This window comes from Asterias rubens, chromosome 1 (genome assembly GCF_902459465.1).
Source record: "Asterias rubens chromosome 1, eAstRub1.3, whole genome shotgun sequence".
NCBI classification, from domain to species: domain Eukaryota; kingdom Metazoa; phylum Echinodermata; class Asteroidea; order Forcipulatida; family Asteriidae; genus Asterias; species Asterias rubens.
Genome location: NC_047062.1, coordinates 14,362,030 through 14,383,654, shown reverse-complemented (window position 1 = coordinate 14,383,654; position 21,625 = coordinate 14,362,030). Strand labels below are relative to the sequence as shown.

Below are 21,625 nucleotides of genomic sequence, written 5' to 3'. Positions count from 1 at the left end.
ATGTCTTCTGGGACATGTTAGTTGCTTAAATTCTCAAATATTCTCATTTCTGATTGTCTATGAAGTTTAAGTTTTAGGGAAAGAGCTATGAATGTTCCTAAGCCTAATGTTGCACCCTATAACAACACCAGTATTTTGTAATTTGTATGCATTGTGTTTGACTCATAGATCAGTTCGTGGAATATAGCTGTTCTTAAATAATGCAGCCTCTAACAAGCACTGTTGTAATGATATAATGTATATGAAGCATAGATCTACATGTATGTAGAACATGGATGTTTGTGAAGTCATTAAATACAAACTGAACTGCAATCTGTTGATTTTAAAGCAGTAATTTACACATAAAACCTGAGGAATGTCCTTTTTTCAAACAGGTCTGCACGTATGCGACTGTTTGTTTACTCGTAAGATAAGAATTGAGCAAAGCAAGTCTGAACTTGAATTCACCTGAGATTTGTCCAAACTCATTAAACGTGTTTAGTCATTGATTCTTGGATCTGTGGTACATATTACATTCGATACTGTGCTCATGTCTATTTTTGTACTGATGAAAATCATGTGAACACAATAGAATGTATGCATTTTGAAGAGTCTCCTGCGCTTTAACAGTTCTTTCTTAAGTTGTCAGATTTAAATAATGTTTTCTGGTGAAACAACTTGCAATTTTAGCATTCTGCCTAAGTGGTATTATAATTCCTAGTTTTGGTGCAAAACGTTTCTCCTTTTCCTTTCACACACAGCGCTGCCAACTCGCCAATAGCGCCTGCATCGACCGCCCATATACACTCACCTAACTTAGCCCGTGTTTTGTAGGCTAAGTCAGGTGAGTGTATGGGTGTTCGTTGCGAGCGCTATTGGTGAGTTGGCCGCGCTGCTGTGCATGAAAGGAAAACAAGAAATGTCTTGTACGAAGACTATGTAATTCCAAGAGATGTGTCTGGTTAAAATTGACCATTGGTTTTAAATGTAAATATCCACACAGTAGCTTTTTTAAAACAAGTATAGAACGATTGGTCAAAAACAAGAGTACTGCACTGGGAACCAGTCCTTTATTCAGCTAAATATTACTCTAGTCTCATTACGACTACCTCGCTTCTAATTTTTGCAGATACAGTACAGATGAAACCATTCAAAAAGATTAGAAAAGTCATTATTTTTCTCAGAGCAACTATGCTCATTTTATCAGCATGGGAAAAACATATTGTGGGCCTAACTATACACTGTTCTTGTAAAAAAAAAATGTTGCTCCCGAAGTGTTCTTCAATCAAATGCACACAACCTGTAGCTATTGGTTCTGTCAGATTTGTCAAGGATTTCTTTACGAAACGGATCTTCTAAAGAGGAAGTGAAACGGCTTCCTTGTGTTCAGTTAAAAAAAATTGTTGGCCACAATTCACCTGCAAACATATGTGTGCTTGTCACTTGGTACAATGTGTTCAGTTTGCACAGTGCTCTGAGGGGCCATGTTATGGTGTGGCAATGAAACCCCATTTGGAACAGACCTCTTTCTTTGTTCATCCATACCATTGCTCTCTGGTTTCACAAACCATCCTAAATCTCAATCCCTCTGAATTGTTTACACAGGGGTTGGTTGCATCTGCCATGTACTGCCTTTGTTTATAGGCGCTCTCTGTTGATTACAGTCCAACCATGGAGATCCATGGTCCAACCATTGCTCTATGGTCCAACAAAGCTGGGTTCTTTGTGTGGGGGGGGGGTATATTTAAATAGGTAATTATACTACTGTTAGGATACAACAAAATGTACATATATCTAAACTCAGTTGGTGAAAAAAAACCATGAATAAAGGCAGTTTGGAAGGAGCCATTGGCAGATGGAACAAAGTATTGGGAAGTTGAGTTTCCGTATTGCTCCAGCTGAGTTGAGTGTTGAGGAACCAATCTTTTCTCTAAGCATCAACCATGCACAGGATTGTTAGTTTTGAGCCAACACATGTTTTGAGGTGGCTGTATCTTTGTTGCAGGTTTGCTGTTTTTTTTAATATCCTGTATTTAATTGTACAGTTTGATTAAATTTGTTCATTTGATTTTTTGAGAAATTTAACATAGTTTCTAGTTTATTGCTCAATGGTTTATCACATTTATAAAATAGTGTTTCAGGATTTGTTTGACTAACTGTACGAAACATGAGTCTTAAGATATGAAATTTACAAACTACATTCATAACATGTAGATGAATGGCATGAATTTGTGAACCTTGGCCGAGTATAAAAGAGAAGGTGGAGTGCTTTGTGTAGATCTCTCTCCCTGCCGCCTCGTGGTCAAGTGCTGTTTCCTGATCAATATGCACCCTGTGCATGTCCAATACAGTGGGACCACCACAGATCTGAGGACCCTCTGTGCATACTGAAAGTACTTAACACAAGAAGCATTCATTATGTAGGTTAAGCATTTTAAAGGGATGGCAACAAGGGGTTGGTTTGGGAAGTGGCTTTTACTGCCAGAAGAGTCTTGTCTTCGAGAACCATTCTGGGGGGTATCTGGGACAGTTGTAATGTATCGCAATTGGAGACTCTTCCCTCCTTACTCAGTACTTTCCCGAGTCCTGTAAAAAGAAATCACAGGCATATATGGGTAAAAAAGCAAATTAATATTCTTTATCCCCAATGCAATTTTGACATATATTTTGATGCTAAACATGTTTTATTTTTAATGGGCTTTAGTTTCTGTGTTTGTTTTACTAACTGCTTGACCCAATTTTAAAGAACTGTTACCGTTTGGAGGTCTAGGGCAAAAGCGTACTAGATGCACAACAAAGCTATTACAGTTGGTAACAAACATCAAGTTTTATACACGTACCCATTAGCTGGACCTTTACAATTTTAATGTCTTAAAAATGAACAAAGTTACACCTTGCCTTTAATGGAAGCTTATACAGTGAACTGCCTGACTGATCTGGCAACTGGCCTTCAGTACAATGAAATAGCATTGAGTCGTTAATTTCTTGACACATAATCTGATATTGAACTGGTGCTTATTACACTCCCATGACCATAGGGCATCAAGAGCTCAGAGTCTTCCATCTTTATCACAGTGTTTGGCCTCAACGGTCCTGACACAGCAAGCCATCACAGCTTGAAGGGTGTCTTGCATTCCTTCTATATTGTGACCTTATTATGAGGTTACTGGACTACAGAAAGAATGGCCTCAATACTTAGATTCTTGTGCTTGTATTGCTGACAGGGCTTGTACAAATACAATGGTTCTGGGAAGGCTCATGATTGTAATCATACAGGATGGGGTGACAGAGTTTGATATCAAGAAAGCCAGGGGCATTGTGTTATTCACCATGATGATATGTGTGGAACAACTCTGGTGTAAATTGGAAACACAAGTTAGTACATGTTGCATAGTGACACAGCTCTTTGGCATATTTTTATGACAGATAAAGGAGTACAGATGGCATTTGCATGGATTTTTGCCTCCACGTTCTTCCTTGTAAGATCACCACTTGCTCATGGGTTTTGTGTATTATAATATGTAGAACAACTTGGCTTAAATTGGGAACACAGGTTGTAGCCTAAATGATGTATTTTTTATGATAGATAAAGGAGTTTGACATTTACATGGATTTTTGCCTCCATTTTGTGTGAAAGTGCTCCACTGGTTCAGTGAAGAGAACATCCATTTTAAATTGTCAGGTTCAAAATGTAAATAAAATACACTTGCAGCTGCTTTGGTTTTTATGACATAGTGCTTACAATTCAATGTGTTAAAAAGAAACAGAAAAAGAAAAGAAATCATGTTTCCATAATGTCTGCTTCTAAGGAAAACCTTCAATAAACACAAAGTGGGCACGTCTCATTTCTTGGTATGACGTTAGAGCAGCCTATTCAAAACTAAGCCTGCACTAGGGAGTCCCTCATCGATATATTTACACTGCAATAACAGAAGCTTTGTATATTTAACCGCTGCTTTTGAATGGATCAAATGCCCTCTGAACGGCCAAATAAAAAAAGGGTTCACCCTTGGCGCTATGCCTGAACATACAATAACTGTAGGTTTGAAAAAATACCAAGGTTGGAGAGAAGCTCTGTCGGTAACTCTGCGCTATCATAGCCTAATATTATGCTTGATGTGGAGCCGTAAAAAACATTTGATGCTCATGGATTTTTCCAGTAATTGTCTTTAAAACATGAAAGAGAAGAGGATTTATTGTGTTTTCTTTATAATGTTTTTGAGAGAAGTTACAATTTTTTACGGCAAAAAAACAAGTTTTGGTTAGAAGCTTTTGATATCATAAATCATTGTGAGAAATATTTTACGTGTACTTCAAAGTTGTTGTGTGAAAATGTTGTTAGGTTTTTTGCCCCCGAATTTGCATCTGAGATATTATCTCTGCCCGTGCAACGGCAGAGATATTGTCCTTGTGGTGGATATTCTTCTTCTTCTTCTTCTTCTCCTTCTTCTTCTTCTTCAGCTTGCATTTGCAAAACCGTGGCCACATATTGGGCTTGGGCTTAGGCTCCGTCAGTTATTTAGAAAACATGTGCTTTTCTAACGGGGCTTCAAACAGGCAGACGAAGCCCAAGCCGAAGCCCAAGTGACATCCCAAGCTAAAGCCGCGGTTTCGTAAAAAACGGAACCAAAAATTCCAACCTCGTACCTAAAGCTTGTAAGCCGATCAGAATTGCAACGTAAAAATATAACGAGGTTGTTTTATTTACGTGATGAGTGAATCCTCTACGCTGCGCTGCGAGACGATCACCACCGAAGCTTTTCCCCACGTTATTGCAATGGGGGATTTTCCGGTCGCAGTGTGACCTGCACCGTGAACGTTAAAAACACTCTGCCGTGGTCTGGAGCTTATTCACGGCATACGGGTTCGGTGAAAACCCTGAGAGCCAACGGATGTTAAGTGTGCTAACCGTGTATGGTTGTTAGTTACATGAGCTTTAGTTTGAGTGAGGAAACTTCGCAATCGTCACCGTTAATCCATAAGTCAATAGTCATTCAATAACGGAGCATTTTTATAGAAAAATTGTTTTAAATTAGCTTATTAGCTTTTACAAATTATTCTTTTCACAGTGCATCTTAAGAAAAGGTTTTGAATGTTTTTGGAATTTATGTGAGATTCATTACCTTGCCAAATGTCTTTGCAATGAAATATGTTGTAAAACAACTGCATGATACTGTTGGTAACAGTACCAAACTTAAGTGTTTCTTAGTAAAAGTTGGACACTTGATATTAATAGTGTTATCACTTGTCCATGTAATAATAGGCAGCTGACTTTTACCTAATCAAAAAGGTACGGTGACCCAAAAGGACATCGCATAACTGTAAACTTGTCGGCATACGTATGCCGTGAAAATATTTGGGAATATGTGCGCATGCTTACGTATGCGCTTGCGTATGGTGGGATTTCGTTAAGATATTCGCGAGTAACGTATGCGAATATGTTTGAGTTGTCGAAAATTTTATTATACTTTGTCGCATATGTTTAATTAAAATTTCTAATATATATCTGTGGATTTTTAGCATCCAGTCTGATCGCGACATCATACTTATTCGCGAATAATTTCTTGACACCGCATACGTATGCGCAAACATTTGCGAATAAATTTGTGACATCGCAAACGTATGCAATCAAAAAGGTACGGTGGCCCAAAAGCACATCGCATAACTGTAAACTTGTCGGCATACGTACATGTATGTCGTGAAAATATTTGGGAATATGTGCGCATGCTTACGTATGCGCTTGCGTATGGTCGGATTTCGTATTCGCGAGTAACGTATGCGAATATGTTTGAGTTGTCGAAAATTTTATTGCATACTTTGTCGCATACGTTTAAATAAAATTTCTAATATATATCTGTGGATTTTTAGCATCCAGTCTGATCGCGACATCGTACTTATTCGCGAATAATTTCACGACACCGCATACGTATGCGCAAACATTTGCAAATAAATTTGTGACATCGCAATTGTATGCGCACCTGTTAGCGATATGTCCCTTCAGGGCCCCCATGCCTGCCGGAGTTATAAGCTTCATGTTACAGATTGTTCTGTATCACCCCCAAAACACACACAATTTTCATTTCTCCAAGTGCAACATAAACCATGCAGAATATTATGCTCCACCCCCCGCCGGGCAGAGATACCCGTATTTGCTCAAATACAGCTACCGTGCTTTCTAGTTGATTCTGTATTCCTGTTAGGGATTATTCTTCCTGCATGACATGTATTTGCTTCAGATTGTTAAAAAACGTGACCACCCCTGGAAATGAAAATTTTCACATTTTTGTTTTATACATCAACATTTATCTAGGATTAAAACAATTACAATCCAACGGTTAAAAAAAAAAAAAAATATTTTGCCTTTAAAGTAGGTATAAAATCAATTGAAAACGGCACCATTTCATGTAAAATTTGAAAGTTAATCAAATTAATATTAAATGATGTAATTTGTCATTGCCATTTTCCCCAACCGTACAAGGATAGTCCAGGCCCAGAATTTAATGCAGGCACCATAAGCCATGTCCCCCATTGCCCCTTGTCTTGGTGCCCAATCAAAAGTTTCCCATCCAATTTCCAATGGAGTGTCCTTTTTTGCAAAACTGAAAATAGCCTTGCCCTTTCAAAAATTAAATTCCATGCCTGAAATAGTCCACGCAAAGTAAATGACTGGCTGGTCGCAGCTCTCTTTCCTACATGCTTCAGGGAAAATACTTAGAAATAAGCTATTCATATATCGGAATCCACTGAAGAATTTGAAAGATTTTCTGATTTCTTTTTCTCTCTCCTTTCCAGAAAATCAGATCCAGAGGAGACCCTTGAGGTGGTGACTCCCAATCCGAAGTCTCTGGTGCAGAGAGTGGAAATTCCTGCAAACTTCCAAGAAATCGACACGGATGCCAAGAAATCGTCGCTGGGGTGTTCAACGGTCAAATATGGGGAGCTAGTCATCCTAGGGTAAGGTTTTGATTTGAATGTTGTGTGGATACTAAAGCAGACAGTGATCATCCTGATGTTTTTTTTATGACTAAACAAAAAGCGGTAATTAGAGGAATGTTAAAAAAAAATTTTTGAGCTTTGTAGTCAGTTGGCCTGAACAAGAAAAACATTAATGAAAAGACTATCAGACAAATTTTGAAAGATGGGTTTCCGTTGTTTGTGTTTCTTGCTTTACCAATTTGAAAGTTGTCCACTTGATAAATGTTTGTCTTCTGCACTTGTCTTCATACATTTTTTTCTTTTTTCGTCTATACCTATTATTTATACATGATGATACATTTGTAGTACCTGTTTATATATCAAGTTATAAACCAGTAAAGCAAACTTGACTATTTTTTTAATTTTATTATTTGGATGGGGTTGAACAAATAAAAAATTGACTATAGAATAGAATTTGAACGAGATAGGGCCGGGATTGTAGGACTCGGTTTAGGTTGTTGAGTCCGGATGTTAATAGGAAAGGATGTGACCGATAACATCGCACCACAAGTTTGGTATGCTTCCGTTGTTCACGTGATGTAAACCTGTTGTTGTACATGTACCTGTAATGAGAGACACAGGATATACTCCTTTGAACCCTGTTCAATTCCAACGTAACGCTTGAAAGAATTCTTGGAATGGGACATTAAATGATAAGTTTCAAAATACTTTACATTTATTTCAAAACTTGCTTGGAATAATGTTTGAAATGCCCTCATTATCTTTAAAAGTTTGTGTGGAGTAAAACATACTAAACAAATTTTGTCTGCTTTGTTTGTACTGTTAACATGCACTGGTGCGGCAGAAAAGAAATGAAAGCTTAACACACAGGTGCGTGTACTTTAAGATACATCATGTAAAGTCTTGCAGAGTGCACAAGTTTGTTGTAGCCATTGCTCAGTACCAGTGTGAAAATGCCCGAAGGTTTGACCCGAGTTTGCATAACTTACTGCTCGGCTCAAAAAAATTGGGAGGTGTTTGACAGTTGTGCCTGCAATTCTGAATCTATGATAAGATGATTAAATTGAACATGCTGCAATGAACTTCTGTACATTATCATGTAGTGTGGCTGCAAGAAGTCCAAACGGTTGAGATTCATGCGTACCTAAGTAATAGATGTACATGTGTAGGCGGTATCATTGCTACACATGCAAAGGGTTACATGTTGATGTACTTACACCTTCTCTATACTTTCACTGTACACAGTATGAACATGAATGAGTGCGCTCCCTTGAAACAATTATACACAACGATTTTTAGCTGCCATCAACAAACCTGTCAAAATATTGCAGAAATAACATGAAACAGAAAATGTAGTTTTGTGTTTAGAAATTGGGATACTATAATAAAATTGCATATCTGGACATGACCCTTTCCTTTGACCTCTTTATGTGAATGTGAAGTAGGTCAAACCATGGAGGTAGAGTCAAACCTTACAGTAGTTTGCAGCTGCTACGGGCATGTTGGTACAAGCCTGTTCTTGCCGCTAACCGCGTTGGTCTCTAAAGGCTTAAAAGCACTGCACCACTGAGTTTGCCCAGTGATGTGACAAGGGGCCACTGCATAAGCAGTGGCACATAGATTTACTTAGTCAGTCTTTTAAGTGCCACCCTACCTTCCTCGTTTTATCCTTCTCTATACTTTCACTGTACACATATGAACATGAATGAGTGCGCTCCCTTGAAACAATTATACACAACGATTTTTAGCTGCCATCAACAAACCTGTCAAAATATTGCAGAAATAACATGAAACAGAACGCGGTTAGCGGCCGCAACTGACTAACACAGAGATCTCTATCATTGTAAAAATATTGTGATGCAAAGTTTCAACTTGTTGCCTCTTTTTTTTAGTCAAGAAACACAAAAAAACGAGAGTGTATGAGTCATTGTGACTAAAAGCACACAAAATACACACACGTGCGAGATATTAACCTCAAATTGCTTTGGCCTAGTGCCACTTAATGCATCATGTGCTGGCAATCACTAACCAACTGATCTCCAAGAGTCCAATACAAGGTTGGTTTTTGATTTCCTTCTGATGATGTGATTTTTGACGATCATCGTCAAAAATCACATCATCAGAAGGAAATTAAAAACCAACCTTGTATCGATGCACAATTCACAAACCGAAAAGCAATGTGTAGGGGGGGGGGGGTGGGGAGAGATGAAGAAATTAAAGACACTGGACCCAATTGGTAATTACTCAAAGTGATTGCTAGCATAAAAAACCCAATTGGTAACAAGCAATGGAGAGCTGTTGATAGTATAAAACACTGTGAGAAACGGCTCCCTCTGAAGTAAAGTAGATTTTGAGAAATATTGCATTATATTAGAAGACTTCATGCCTGAAGCCTTTTATTATGCGTATAATGTGAAAGCACACAAATTTGTGCAACAATGATGTTTTTCTTTTCTTGCAACTTCGAAGAGCAATTGAGTCAAAATGTTCACAGATTCGTTATTATGCATGTTGGGATACACCATGAGAATACTGGTCTTTGACAATTACCAAAAGTGTCCAGTGCTTTTCAATTCAATTCAATTCATCAACATTTATTTCCACCAAGAATAATCACTTTAGAAAAGAAGAAAAAAACAATTGAAGGCACATAGCAGGAGTTGCATGTTGATACTGATGAGACTTCTTTAAATCTGAATTCTGTGCTATTGTAAGAACACTTCATGCCGGGCAGACTGCAGTAACTGAGTCAAACTGTAACCCAAGCTTTTTTCGATAAGATGTGGCAGAGGGAAAGTGAATGTCGTCTGCCTGTGGCTCTATTGTCGGGATGTGTGGTTTTAACACAGTTCATCAACCCATTTGGTGTATTTCGCAAGAAAGCATGCACACGTGCACATTCCAAGTCAAAGTGAAATATGGTGTTGTTGGTGGAGGAATGATTTCTTGCAATGACAAGCTGTTTTTCAATGTACAAATTAGGCATTTCTGAACAGTTAGTGTCAGACTTATTTCTGGTATTGACATCAACTAATGAAGGTAATCAATATGTGGGAGTGTTTTAAATAAATAGCTGGTGTTGTTATTGATGTGTTGTTGTTTACACATTTGTACAATGTACATTGTTTTCTACAATGTATAGCAACATTTCTAAGTCATCAATGACATTATTGTACTTGCATACCATTTATGTTTGGTATTTTAAATGAAGAGATCCTTCTTTCGTTAAAAAATAAAATTAAAAGACTAAATTAAAAGACTAATGAACAGATCACTTTATCTATAAAGGATTGTTTAAAGTGAGTGCACAACATTGATAAGAAATAAATATATAGGTCTCAGATTTGCGCTTAACTTGCATGGTTTATAGTTTTCTTGAGAAGTGAGTGATTACAATTAGTCTTGATACCGTATGGTGAAGGTTGTTTATTTTGCTTTTTCCTCCACTATTTTCGTTTGACTGATTGAGCTTACCCAGGCTTTCTTCATTCATATTGGGTCACATAAAGTATGGTTACTGGTCTCAGACTATAACCAATTTGTTGTCCACAATCCACGCAAAAACAACAAAATCAGGATATTGGCAATTTCATCCCAATAAAAAAAAAAAAAATTCACACGAGCGTAAGTGCACAATGTGAAGGTCGCATTCTGAATTCGCTGCTGTTGCATTTCTGTATATTATTGGATATTTTCCATTGGCAGATGTCCGCTAGATATTGTACCAAAATTCCCACCTTGGATGATGGATGGAGAATTGGATATCCTCTTGAATACTGCATGAGGGGAGATGAAACACCATTATGTAGGTCTGACGGATTGTCAAGGCGTTAGACGTCGTTATCCAAAGTGGCAGAATCAATTAAAGTAAATTAGGTTTCCCTCGCCATTGCAGTGAGCTGTCTGTTGTCCGTGCATCTCATTAAAACACGGACTGGGTCCACTGAACATCTTAATCAATACGCTGTTGTCTGGTTATGTAATAACGACCAAATTATACATTGTAACCATTAGGGCAGTTTATCCAGTCGTTATGTAATAACGACCAAATTATACATTTTAACCATTAGGGCAGTTTATCCAGTCGCCAAGGTATTGGGTCGCATGCATGCACTGCGTAACTGCTGCAGGCCAAAGTTATTGCAGGCATACATTTTTGTTTGCAATTTGACCAAAAATAACACATTTCACCATTTAAAAGCATTTCCTACGACAGACACTTTTGAATTCAGAGAAGTCTTTGAAGAGCAAAGTAAAAGTCCAATTTTATTTAATTTGTTTGCATTCTCACCCAAAAAAAAGAAGAAGCTCAATGTCAACTCCAAATGATGTATGCCAGGCTTCTTGTAATCAGTGGAACCAGTTGGTGTGAAGTGGGTGTGGCAATGGTGGCTTACATTGGAATAAGGTCACACCAACAGGATAGGAGTGCTGCAAACTTGTGCAATACACAAATAGAGCTAATTAGTTTGAAACATGGTTGTATAATTTGTTTGTACTTATGCAGCCTACACATATTTATTTACAATAAACACTTTATTCGAAGGTAGAATACGTTTCAGGCCTGAAATTTCATAGAGGCCATGTAGGCCATGGCCTCCAGTGCCCAGGTCTTGGCCTTGGTGCCCTTCAAAAGTGTCCCTTAGACTTAAAGATTTTTTTAATTGTAGTGCCCTTTGCAAATTGAAAATGGTCTTGCCCTCTCAAAGATGAAATTCCTGGACTGCATTTTGTGTTCACTTGAATACTAACCAGGTCGCAATATCATGGCATTAGCCCAGCAAGGAATTCTATGCTTACGGTGCCTAGTGAAGCGTGTGATTCTATCGGGCGTTAGCCCAGAATTCCCGCAATAACCAGAGCCATGAAATTAGGCCCTGATGATGCTAGCCAGGCTGATTTTGTAAAGCAATTTGAACCGGACTGTAAAATGACTGTTATTATTCTTTATTGTTTAAAGATGCTATGTCAAACTTTTGGCCCCAAACATTAAAAAATAGATTTGTTTGAGTGATTGGTATTTCAAAGAGTATCACCCGCTCTAACAAGAAAAAAGTTTAACTTTTAATGGCCAGGAACCATGACAACAATTTTAAACGTTTCTTATAAAACACATAAGAATTGGTCACGTGATATATTGTCGGGATCCCGACAAAAACTAATTTTGAGCACTTTATTTCACTGCTACTAATAATTGGCGGACTTTTTCGAGCAATGGCTCAAATGAAAGCGTGTAACTTTCTGGACCCCCATCAAAATACCTATTGAATTTGAATCAAAATTTTTGAGTCAAATCGGCCAAAAATCTGACGTAGCATCTTTAATGCTCTCTTATTAAAATAGTCAATTACTTTTGCGCAGCCCACAATAAAAGGCTGGGTTTCCTTACATGTATGTGACATCCCTTGGTTTCCTTATGTGGCTTGATTTCCTTAATATGTGAACATGATGATTGCAATGAATCATGGAAATAACACAGCACCACATGATCCAATCTATACAGTGTGTGTAATTATTGCAATCAAATTACATACAAATGTGCTTTTCTTATTAGAAGTCCACTGCACAGACGTCGCTCGTTATATACAGCACAAGACCCCATTGCCTGAAGAAACCTGGCCGCGGGTCCCCTGTGTGGCTTTAGCCATTGTAATTACTGCCATTGCAGGGGAAACGAGCTCACGTACCATGCAGTGGGTATAATATTAATCATGGGATTATTAGAAAACACCATGGGCTCTGCACTATGTTCAGTGAGCTACCACCGGTGCTGGTCATCCGTTAAATATAAAGCACATTTTTTTGATGCGTCGTGATGGTACTGGAGTTTTATTAATTACAGCCGCCATAATGGGACTACTGCAGATCTGTACTGTGCAAAAAGACCTTATTGCTCGGTAGTGCAAACAGTACATCATGTAGACTGTGGGTAAAGTCTGGATTTTGGCTATTAATTGCTGTGATGAAATATTGGTGTAGGCCTACTGTATGATGGTATCCATTATCTTTATACTGGTATCCATTATTATTTACTCCTCTAGTGTCAGTAAAGAGGGGCTCCAAGGTCAAATACAGTTTTGTGATCCTTTCATTGTGCTTTGGCTCGGGAGCCATTTTCCCCCTCGGGTGTACAAAACATGCAACATTTGTATAGATAGTGTGCTAGTCTTAAAAGCACAGCAAGGAGCAATGAAATAAACACTTATAATGGTTTTATCAAAGGTATGCGTAATTCGTATACAAAATAAGCACCCAAAACGTCTATTGCAGTGCATCACACAAGGTGCACAGGTAACAACTAATGATAGAATATTGATTTGAGGTTTCCGTAAATGCCGTAACACACAGAAACACAACTACAGAGAGAGACCCTCTGACCGCCATTGACCCCATTCATCCCTAAGGGGGCACCATGCTGGATCCATAGTATCAAATTAAACTGATGTGTTGACAATGCCTCAGGGCCCCCTTCTCATGAGGGGCTCGGCAGAGGAAGACATCTTGTGTTGACACTTGAGGGAGGAGGTAACCACAACGCACCACGGGGCTCCACGGGGTGATGATGATGATGAGTCTTTCAGGAGGTGAATCACATCAGATCATCATTGATCTTTGTTTCTCTCAAACATCCTAATCCAAACTGCGGATTGGCAATGGATTAGATTGCCGCAACATTGGATGAATTCCAAAAGGTTTGCATATGGCTAGATTTCTTGGAATACAACTTGGTTGCATTGATGTCAGACACCTATTTTAGGTATTAGTGTCATTTGCTGATGGATAGAGTTGATCCAAGCTTCTATTCTGAATAAATGATTTTACTCGATCCCTATGTTAATCAGTTCAGGGTTTAGGTTCAAGATGTGTTGTAAGCTTGGGCGATATTGCTTTTATCGATTAACAAAAAATCAAGACGATACGGTAATCGTTTAACAAATTGTATCACTTAATGTGTTGTCAATTTTGCCATAGTTATATGCACGGCAATATCACACTTGGCATTTCAGATTGATACAAACACATAAAACCAGTCTTCACCAGTTCAAGATTACTACGTCTCTCTCAACATCACTTCATTTAACAAAGAAGTCGTCCCTCTTGCCCCATTGTAAGCCTTTCTATTGGTTGCTGACAAGATAAAGTAAAAAACAAAACACGTTAAACTACATGTATGAGCCAATTACCTCTGTAATAATAAAAATAATTTACCCATGCTCAACCATGTAATACAAAGAGAAAAATGCTTTTCAGTTAATGACTACTTACACATTGTAAACAACGATGTTTGTTTTTTTGGAACTTGCAAAAGGGGTATTTCAGCGTAACTTCAACCAAAGAAATTGTGGTAAAATGCAGTCTGTTTATCATGTGCAATCATTCAAGTGAATGCACTCTGTGTGTGGGCTGGATTGATCAATAGGATTTGCTTGACAATTAGGAAAATAAACTTCAATCAAGCTTAGCCTTTAAAATAAAGTGTACTAGTACATGTGCACGCCAAATCCACCTTGGGTTGAAGTGAGCATCTGGTTGGGACACCATGTGATACCACTGGGGTAGTTTTGGGGTACACTGTACATGAATGTATAGGCCATGGAGGTAGTCTCTTTCTACCTCCATCAGGCATGCAACTCTTCAGCGTTTCTGCGGAATTCCGCGTTTTTTGTTGGGTTTTTTAAGCCTTATATATGCCTGGCAACAACAGTGTACACCTACAATCATGTAAAATAAGCCTAGTACATGCTAACAATGCACCTAAGAGCATAATAAACCTCAACATTTTCTAGGGTACCATTGTGGATATCATGTCTAGTGTTGTACTTTTGAAAATCTTCCTCTTTTTTTTTCAACGGGCAGTTGCATGCCTGCTCCATGTATAGGCCAACACGCTTTATACAACATTGATATTTGTCAAAGACTAGTAAGTCGTATCCACACTTTATGTGAATTAACACAGAATATCAAGTCTGTGAAAATTTATGCTCTTGAAACGAGTCATTGGAATTACAAGTAAATAATGAAAGTCCCTGTTAATGTATTTACTGTTCGAAACATGGAGTTTGTTCTCATAAGATCAAAACTAAATGTTTTACTCCCTATTCAACAACTCTAGGCCAAGCATTTCAAGCAGAAACAGTTCAACTTCAAGGGATCTTTTTAACCTTAAACTTTATCACTAACTGGAAAGGATTTCACTGAACGAGATCGAGCATTCCTGGGAATGAGGTTGTGGGCAAATCCGCACAAAAGCAATCCGAAAACAATCGGTTTCCGAAAACAATCGGTTTCCGAAAACAACCGGTTATAAACAGCTCCAGCTGGTCATTATCCCCCATTTAAACTTCCCCTGGCGACGCACTCTCAACCAATAGGAGTAACGAAACTGCCTGGTGTATTTATGAATACAAATTTACAAAATAACAAAGCAATAAAAAAAAACAGTGAAAATAATTAATCAACCATTGTACCTCTTTAACTGATGAACCATGGATGGACCTACACCTTCACATTTATCTTTTTTTAAACCTAAGCTAAACTACATTGTAAGGAAACCCCCCTTTCAAAGCAAGTTACAGATAACAATCAAACGAGTTTCAAAACTAAGTCCACATCAGTGCCGGTAAGAACTTATTTTTCAAACCAGGCAAAACTTTAAAATATAGTACCGATAAGGTGATGCTCCTTGCTGAAGACAGTTTAACAAGGGATTACACAAGAGGGTTCATTGTTGGTTACTAAGAAGTGAATCAAAGGAGTGCTAGAAGAGCTTCTTAAATGGGGGGGGGGGGGGTGAAACAGTAAGACAAGCAATCAATTAACAATGGTCAAACTTGCAAACCATGGTGCAAACAAACAAACTGCCTAATGTGTAAATGGGAAAAAAGGTGTTGTGGATTTGAATATAATTCTAACACGCTTGGTGAACAATAAAAATAAGAGAAGGTGTTCCTGCATTTGTGGCTGAGTGTGTCATAGCACCTTGTAAACCCTTATGAGGTGCTACGTTAATCTGTCTCATAAATTACAAATTTGAAAAACCTCTGTTGAGGTGCATACGCCTCTCTTAATATTTATATGCAATGCTAACCCAAAAACGAGGCCATAGGCGCAGCCACTGCAAGTGGTGGTGGACAATATGCGCCCATTGCCTAATTTTTTAAAAAGAATTATGACTTCATGCATAAATATTAAGAGAGGCTTAATGACTACCATATTGGTGTACCTCAACACGTCATTGGGCATGAAAAACTTTGTATAAATGTGTACAACTCAAAGATGCAACGATACTTATGAGCTACAAGAAATCCAGTTAGCACATTCTGATTTGTCCTTATATTTTATTTAAATTTAACATAAAATCTCATGCACACATTCATACTCAACCTCAGGAAAACACAGCGGAAGACAATATTTAAATGGTAAACCTCACCACAAAAGCATCTAGATCTACACTGAAGCATTTACCCACTCATCCAAACAGTGCATCATCATCAACTTGTTTAAAATTCAAATTTGTTTGCTGTGCTTGCTGGCTTTGCACTTTAAAAAAGGTCAATGTTACTACTGGTCAATTATCATCTCCCCTCCCCGCTCCTCCCTGCCTGTTCTTTAGCAGTCAAGGTGCTGTCAATACCTCCTCCCAAGTACCTGCCAGCGTCTTATGACCGTTTATAACGTCACCTTTTTGAGGAATCTGACGTATGATGTCCATGTGTATGTGTTTGTGATGCATTGATGGGATGTCTTTAAATGTCACCTTGATATATAGGACTGAGGGATGGGATGAATGCAAACCCCCCTTCCCCCCTCCCCCCCCCCCCCCCCCATCCTGTCATTCTGCATTAATGATGACATGTCGAAGTACTACTCCGATACCGCAAGGTTTCAGGTTTAAAGGATCTTGATTTGAAAGAGAAAGTTTACCGAGTTGCTGGTTTCTTTTGGCAACACAAGTATTACATGTATCCACATCAGAACATTTTTTTATTTGGTAAATGAAAATGAATTTGTATTAGGCCGGAAATCCATGTGTCTGTATGCATTGTGCGCCATGTGTAAAAATATGTGCTTAAGTAGCGCACATAAAATGATTAATTCATTATGATAAGCGATCAGAACAGACTAAGCTTAGGATGTTCTAAGGAGAAACATGACATACCAATATTCATTTACATGCATGTATAAAGTGGCACTTCTAATACAATCAACTATGTACCATACATTGAATCTTTACAACAGCAGTGCTGTTAGTTAAATGAATGCAAATTAAATGAATACATATAATTTGGGGCCATGTGAAGGTGAGAGGGTTAATTGTGCACCGTCATGTCTGTCTGTTTGTTTTACCCTCGGTAATCTGTGAACAATGTTCCATCAAAACGAATTCTGAAGTACCCCGCCTTCTGAAAGAGAAGGTTATATTTTCCCATAGTATTCTGGGGCACAAACTAACATGATTTAACTGCACAAGAAAATTAAGGACACAAAACTCAAATGATAGCAGACTCTTCTTTGCTGATTGCAAGGCTACGAGAACAGCTACATATAATCATGGAGCTATATTTTAATTTGGGTATGTGAAGATGCATGTGATGTAAAACCAAACAATTTTGAACATTATTATTTTTTTTTTTAATAACAGTGAATATTGATGTCCGCTTCTCTTTTACTTGTAACACATGTTTGAACTTAAATAGAATTATGATCTTTATATTTTTTTTATTTCAGGTATAATGGGTGTCTACCATCAGGCAACAGAGGGAGACGGCGCAGTCGTTTCGGTCTATTCAAGAGAGAAACAGCAAATGGCGTCAAGCCAGATAGGCAGTACGAGGTCAGCCCCCAGAAAGGGGGACAGGTGAGTGCAGCCTTGTTGACCAGTGAGTCGGCCTGTGGTGTCACTGTCTGTCATTTTCTTTTTTTTTTTCTTTTTTTTCTTTCAAGTTTAACTACGTATGGATTTTAATGCTGGCTTTTTATCCACAATTTGTCCCATTGATTACGTTTTTGGGGGTTAAGTCTCATTCTTTTTGGTTAAGTGCTGGTTGATTGTTTGTTGTTTTAATTGTTAGTAATTCTTGCTAATTACGTGTTGTGTGTTTTAACTGTTTAACCTTTTAGCTCTTTTTAAAGAATTTTTTATTCTGTACATGTTCTAGTGCAATTCAACCATACTGTTCATTCCTTTGTAATGTTTTTATGAAATAAACCAATAAATATAATATTATTATAATACAGTTTTTTGGCCATGTCACACAAGGCAACAAGTTTAGGCAACCTCAAAGAAGAGAAGCAATTCACGTTTGAATATTCTCGTAATTGTTGGGGGAATCGTAAGACATTGTTTGAAAAATAACGCATCCTATAGTTTGCACTGCAGTTGGTTGCCTCTAATCTTGCCTGCAACAGTTGCCTGGTGTGACAAGGCTCTTACACCTTACTGATCGATTGGTGTTTTAACTCCAAATTAATCAACAAACAACAGACATGCAAATCACAGACGTGTGTTGATTAATGGTGTTGAAAGTGTTTGCCCGTTTGGGAAAGGTCACTTTTCTTGATATACAGAGAACAGAACCAGGACTAATACTGATCACCGAGGCAACAGAGACAATTGTCTCCATACCCCACAATGGCAGCCGCCAATTCAGACATGGCCTTAATCATCCATTATCAGGCATGCAACTCTTCCGCGTTTCCGCGGAATTCCGCATTTTTGGTTTTTTTTTAACATGGAAAAAAAAAAAGGAAAAAAAGAAAAAAAGAAAAAAAAGATTGTTTACTTCTTTTTTTTCTTCGGATTAAAAAGCTTATATATGCCTGGCAACAACAGTGTACAACTACAATCATGTAAAATAAGCATAGTACATGCTACATGCTAACAATGCACCTAAGAGCATAATAAACCTCAACATTTTCTAGGGTACCATTGTGGGTATCATGTCCCGTGGCATTTCAGCGTTGTGCCTTTGAAAATGTTCCTCTCTTTTTTTCAACGGTCAGTTGCATGCCTGCATTATACAGAGTACACCCTTCATCTAATCCAATGTACCACATACAAATTGCGCAGACATATGTTGCGGTTGCTCTATCAACAATTACCCTCCTCCTTTTTCATGGGGTGGGGGGGGGGATTTAAATTACTTTATGATACATATTTTATGTGCAAATGAAACACAATACACTTTTACAGCTTTGCTTGAAATGTGTGCAGTCAATCAGACCATGTTTAATTTCTTCGCCATAAATATGCCAACCTGACTATTTCTTTTTATTTTTTTTTTTTTTCCAAACAGAAATGTGTGTACGTACATTTGTTGAGAATACAGTAGTGGAAACTTAAATTAATGTCAATTTGCAACTTAATCCAATACGCTACATGTACATTAAGCTGTACTTATATTAATTATGATATGAACGTTTCTTGTATACCGTTGGAATGGTATTTAGCGTGCAAAATTTCAATGATGTACTTTAGAGTGAGGTCATGAAGGGCCTTGAATGTCAATACAATAATGTTTGAATTGAATATGATGGTGAATATAATTCAGGTAAATGTACAATGCACGTATCTATAAATAAAGGTTAAAAGGTACAAGCTTTCTTTGGATTCTAACATTCTTTGGAGCCACAAATATAGGTTAAAAGGTACAAACTTTCTTTGGATTCTAAACATTTAGAAAAGCACTTAGTTCCAATTGAAAGTGCAATTGATTGCATCAATTTGTATGTGTTATCCAATGTGACTGGGGATGGCCCAAGATTTATTTAGTGGTTGCTCTGTGGAAAGTGATTACTTTTTTTGTCAGACTGACTCGGGGAAAGAAAGTCCAGACAATTTCACAATGTGGTTGGAAAGGAATTGATTGGGAGAGTAACAGGAAAATAACTTGACCGTTATTGAAGCAATCTTGGTGTTACGATGGTGCTGGATCCCCTTGAAATAGGACTACTGGTTTGTCTTTTATCCGAATTCAGACGTTTTAATTTAGCCTGATGAAGAAAATCAGCTGTTATTTTTCAACATGTTAACAAAACCTGCTCTTTGATCTACTTCGTGTGCTGTGGATGCTGTTCCTAAAAGTTTGGTGAAATCTTGTTCTCTATGGGGTTATCGCAAGATAGAAAAACCATCATTTCAATCCATATCCTAAAATTCATGTCATAGTTTCAGACTTGTTTTTGTCAGCAATGACTCTCGCCAAATATTTGGTTGTGTCAATGCAAAGCCTTAGGGTCTGTTGATTTTGTGTTGCGTTTGCAAAAAACATTTAACTCAAAACAATTTTGCCGAAGGCTTAATCTTGAGCGCAGTATGAAAAGAACTTTGCATTGAAGCGCATCAAGTCATTGTTGAATTTTGAAAACTACATTTTCATGCAATCACTGTTCTGCAGTCTTAGTTTAATTTTCTTTGTACAAACTCCTGATTTGCCAGCCGCGATTCTTTAACCTGTGAAATCTTATTTCCTTCAACCCCTAGGGCCCCAAGAAAGGCAAACACACAATTGCCTACACATTATCAAGGCACCAGACAGTGGTCGTTGAATATTCATCGGATCAGAGCACAGACATGTTTCAGGTAAGTGCCGATAATGGGACGGGGCCACTCCTGTTGGATTCATGTTTATTCATGGATTACCTAAAGACGTGAACTAATGCAAACATCCTGTGGCAGATTTTTTTGAGAATGTGATTTCTGTCTTGAGCCGAATTATACAATTCCTGGCTATGATAGTGAAAAATTACCCTGAAGCCTTAACACTGACACATGTAAAAAGTTTTGCGAATTTCAAACAGGTTTAGGTAATTTAACGTGGGGTGCCAACGTTGTTAGCAAAACTGAAGCCTTTTATTGAAGAAGTTGACAAATAATTACAGAATTGGAAATAATCAAGAAAAATTATGATCATAAAAACTCCAGATCATACCATCTAAAACAAAACTGTAAACATTGAGGATTGCGCACAAAAATACTTCCAAAACATAAGATATTAATTTTATTCTGTGTTTTTTACAATGGCATCACCTAATTTGCTAAGTTTTCACACTTTGGTTGGAGTTAAAATGCCTGGGATCAAATGTGACTCTAACGAAAAACCAATGTAAAATTTACCATTAAGTGCTGAGATTTGAATTGATGGGATAATTAGCCATGAAAAAGAAATGCATGTAACAGTTTGCGGCGATGGTCAAGTTCCCCTGCATGTATACCCCCCCCCCCCTCATTTTAACCAAGCCAAGAAAAACTGCCCAAAGAGTATTTACGCAGACAAAACTATTTAAAACTTTAAATTTTGTGTGTCTGTGTATTGTAGAGAAATCATTAACCCTCTTAGTTGAAATTCAACACTGAAAATGTAACCATGCACCCCCTTCCTTCTCTCGTAAAACCATTAGATTGGACGCTCCACAGAACCTGTCATTGATTTCGTTGTCATGGATACCGTACCTGGCGCCAAATCCCAGGAAGAATGCACCGTAGCAGAGAGCACAATATCCAGATTCGCCTGCCGTATCATCTGCGATCGGGAGACGCCGCACACCGCCAGGATTTATGCGGCGGGATTCAACTCGGGCAACAATATATTCCTCGGGGTAAGTACGGTGTACGGTTTGTTCTCTTATCCCGCTCCTTATCTCAGTGTCTCCCAGGTCGGCGACTGGGTTTTTATAAGGAGCTGTCAGTGTGGGACAGACGGATTTGATG

At 38.0% G+C, this 21,625-nt stretch overlaps 1 protein-coding gene across 1 annotated transcript in view; it reads left to right on the top strand.

Moving 5' to 3' along the window:
• LOC117296987 (E3 ubiquitin-protein ligase pellino homolog 2-like) overlaps nt 1-21,625 on the top strand; it is a 50,494-nt gene that overhangs the window by 4,654 nt on the left and 24,215 nt on the right. Inside the window, exons 2-5 of the mRNA XM_033780097.1 lie at nt 6,772-6,933; nt 17,644-17,773; nt 20,399-20,497; nt 21,316-21,513. Coding sequence (XP_033635988.1) covers nt 6,772-6,933; nt 17,644-17,773; nt 20,399-20,497; nt 21,316-21,513 — 589 coding nt within the window. The remainder of the gene's footprint in view (nt 1-6,771; nt 6,934-17,643; nt 17,774-20,398; nt 20,498-21,315; nt 21,514-21,625) is intronic.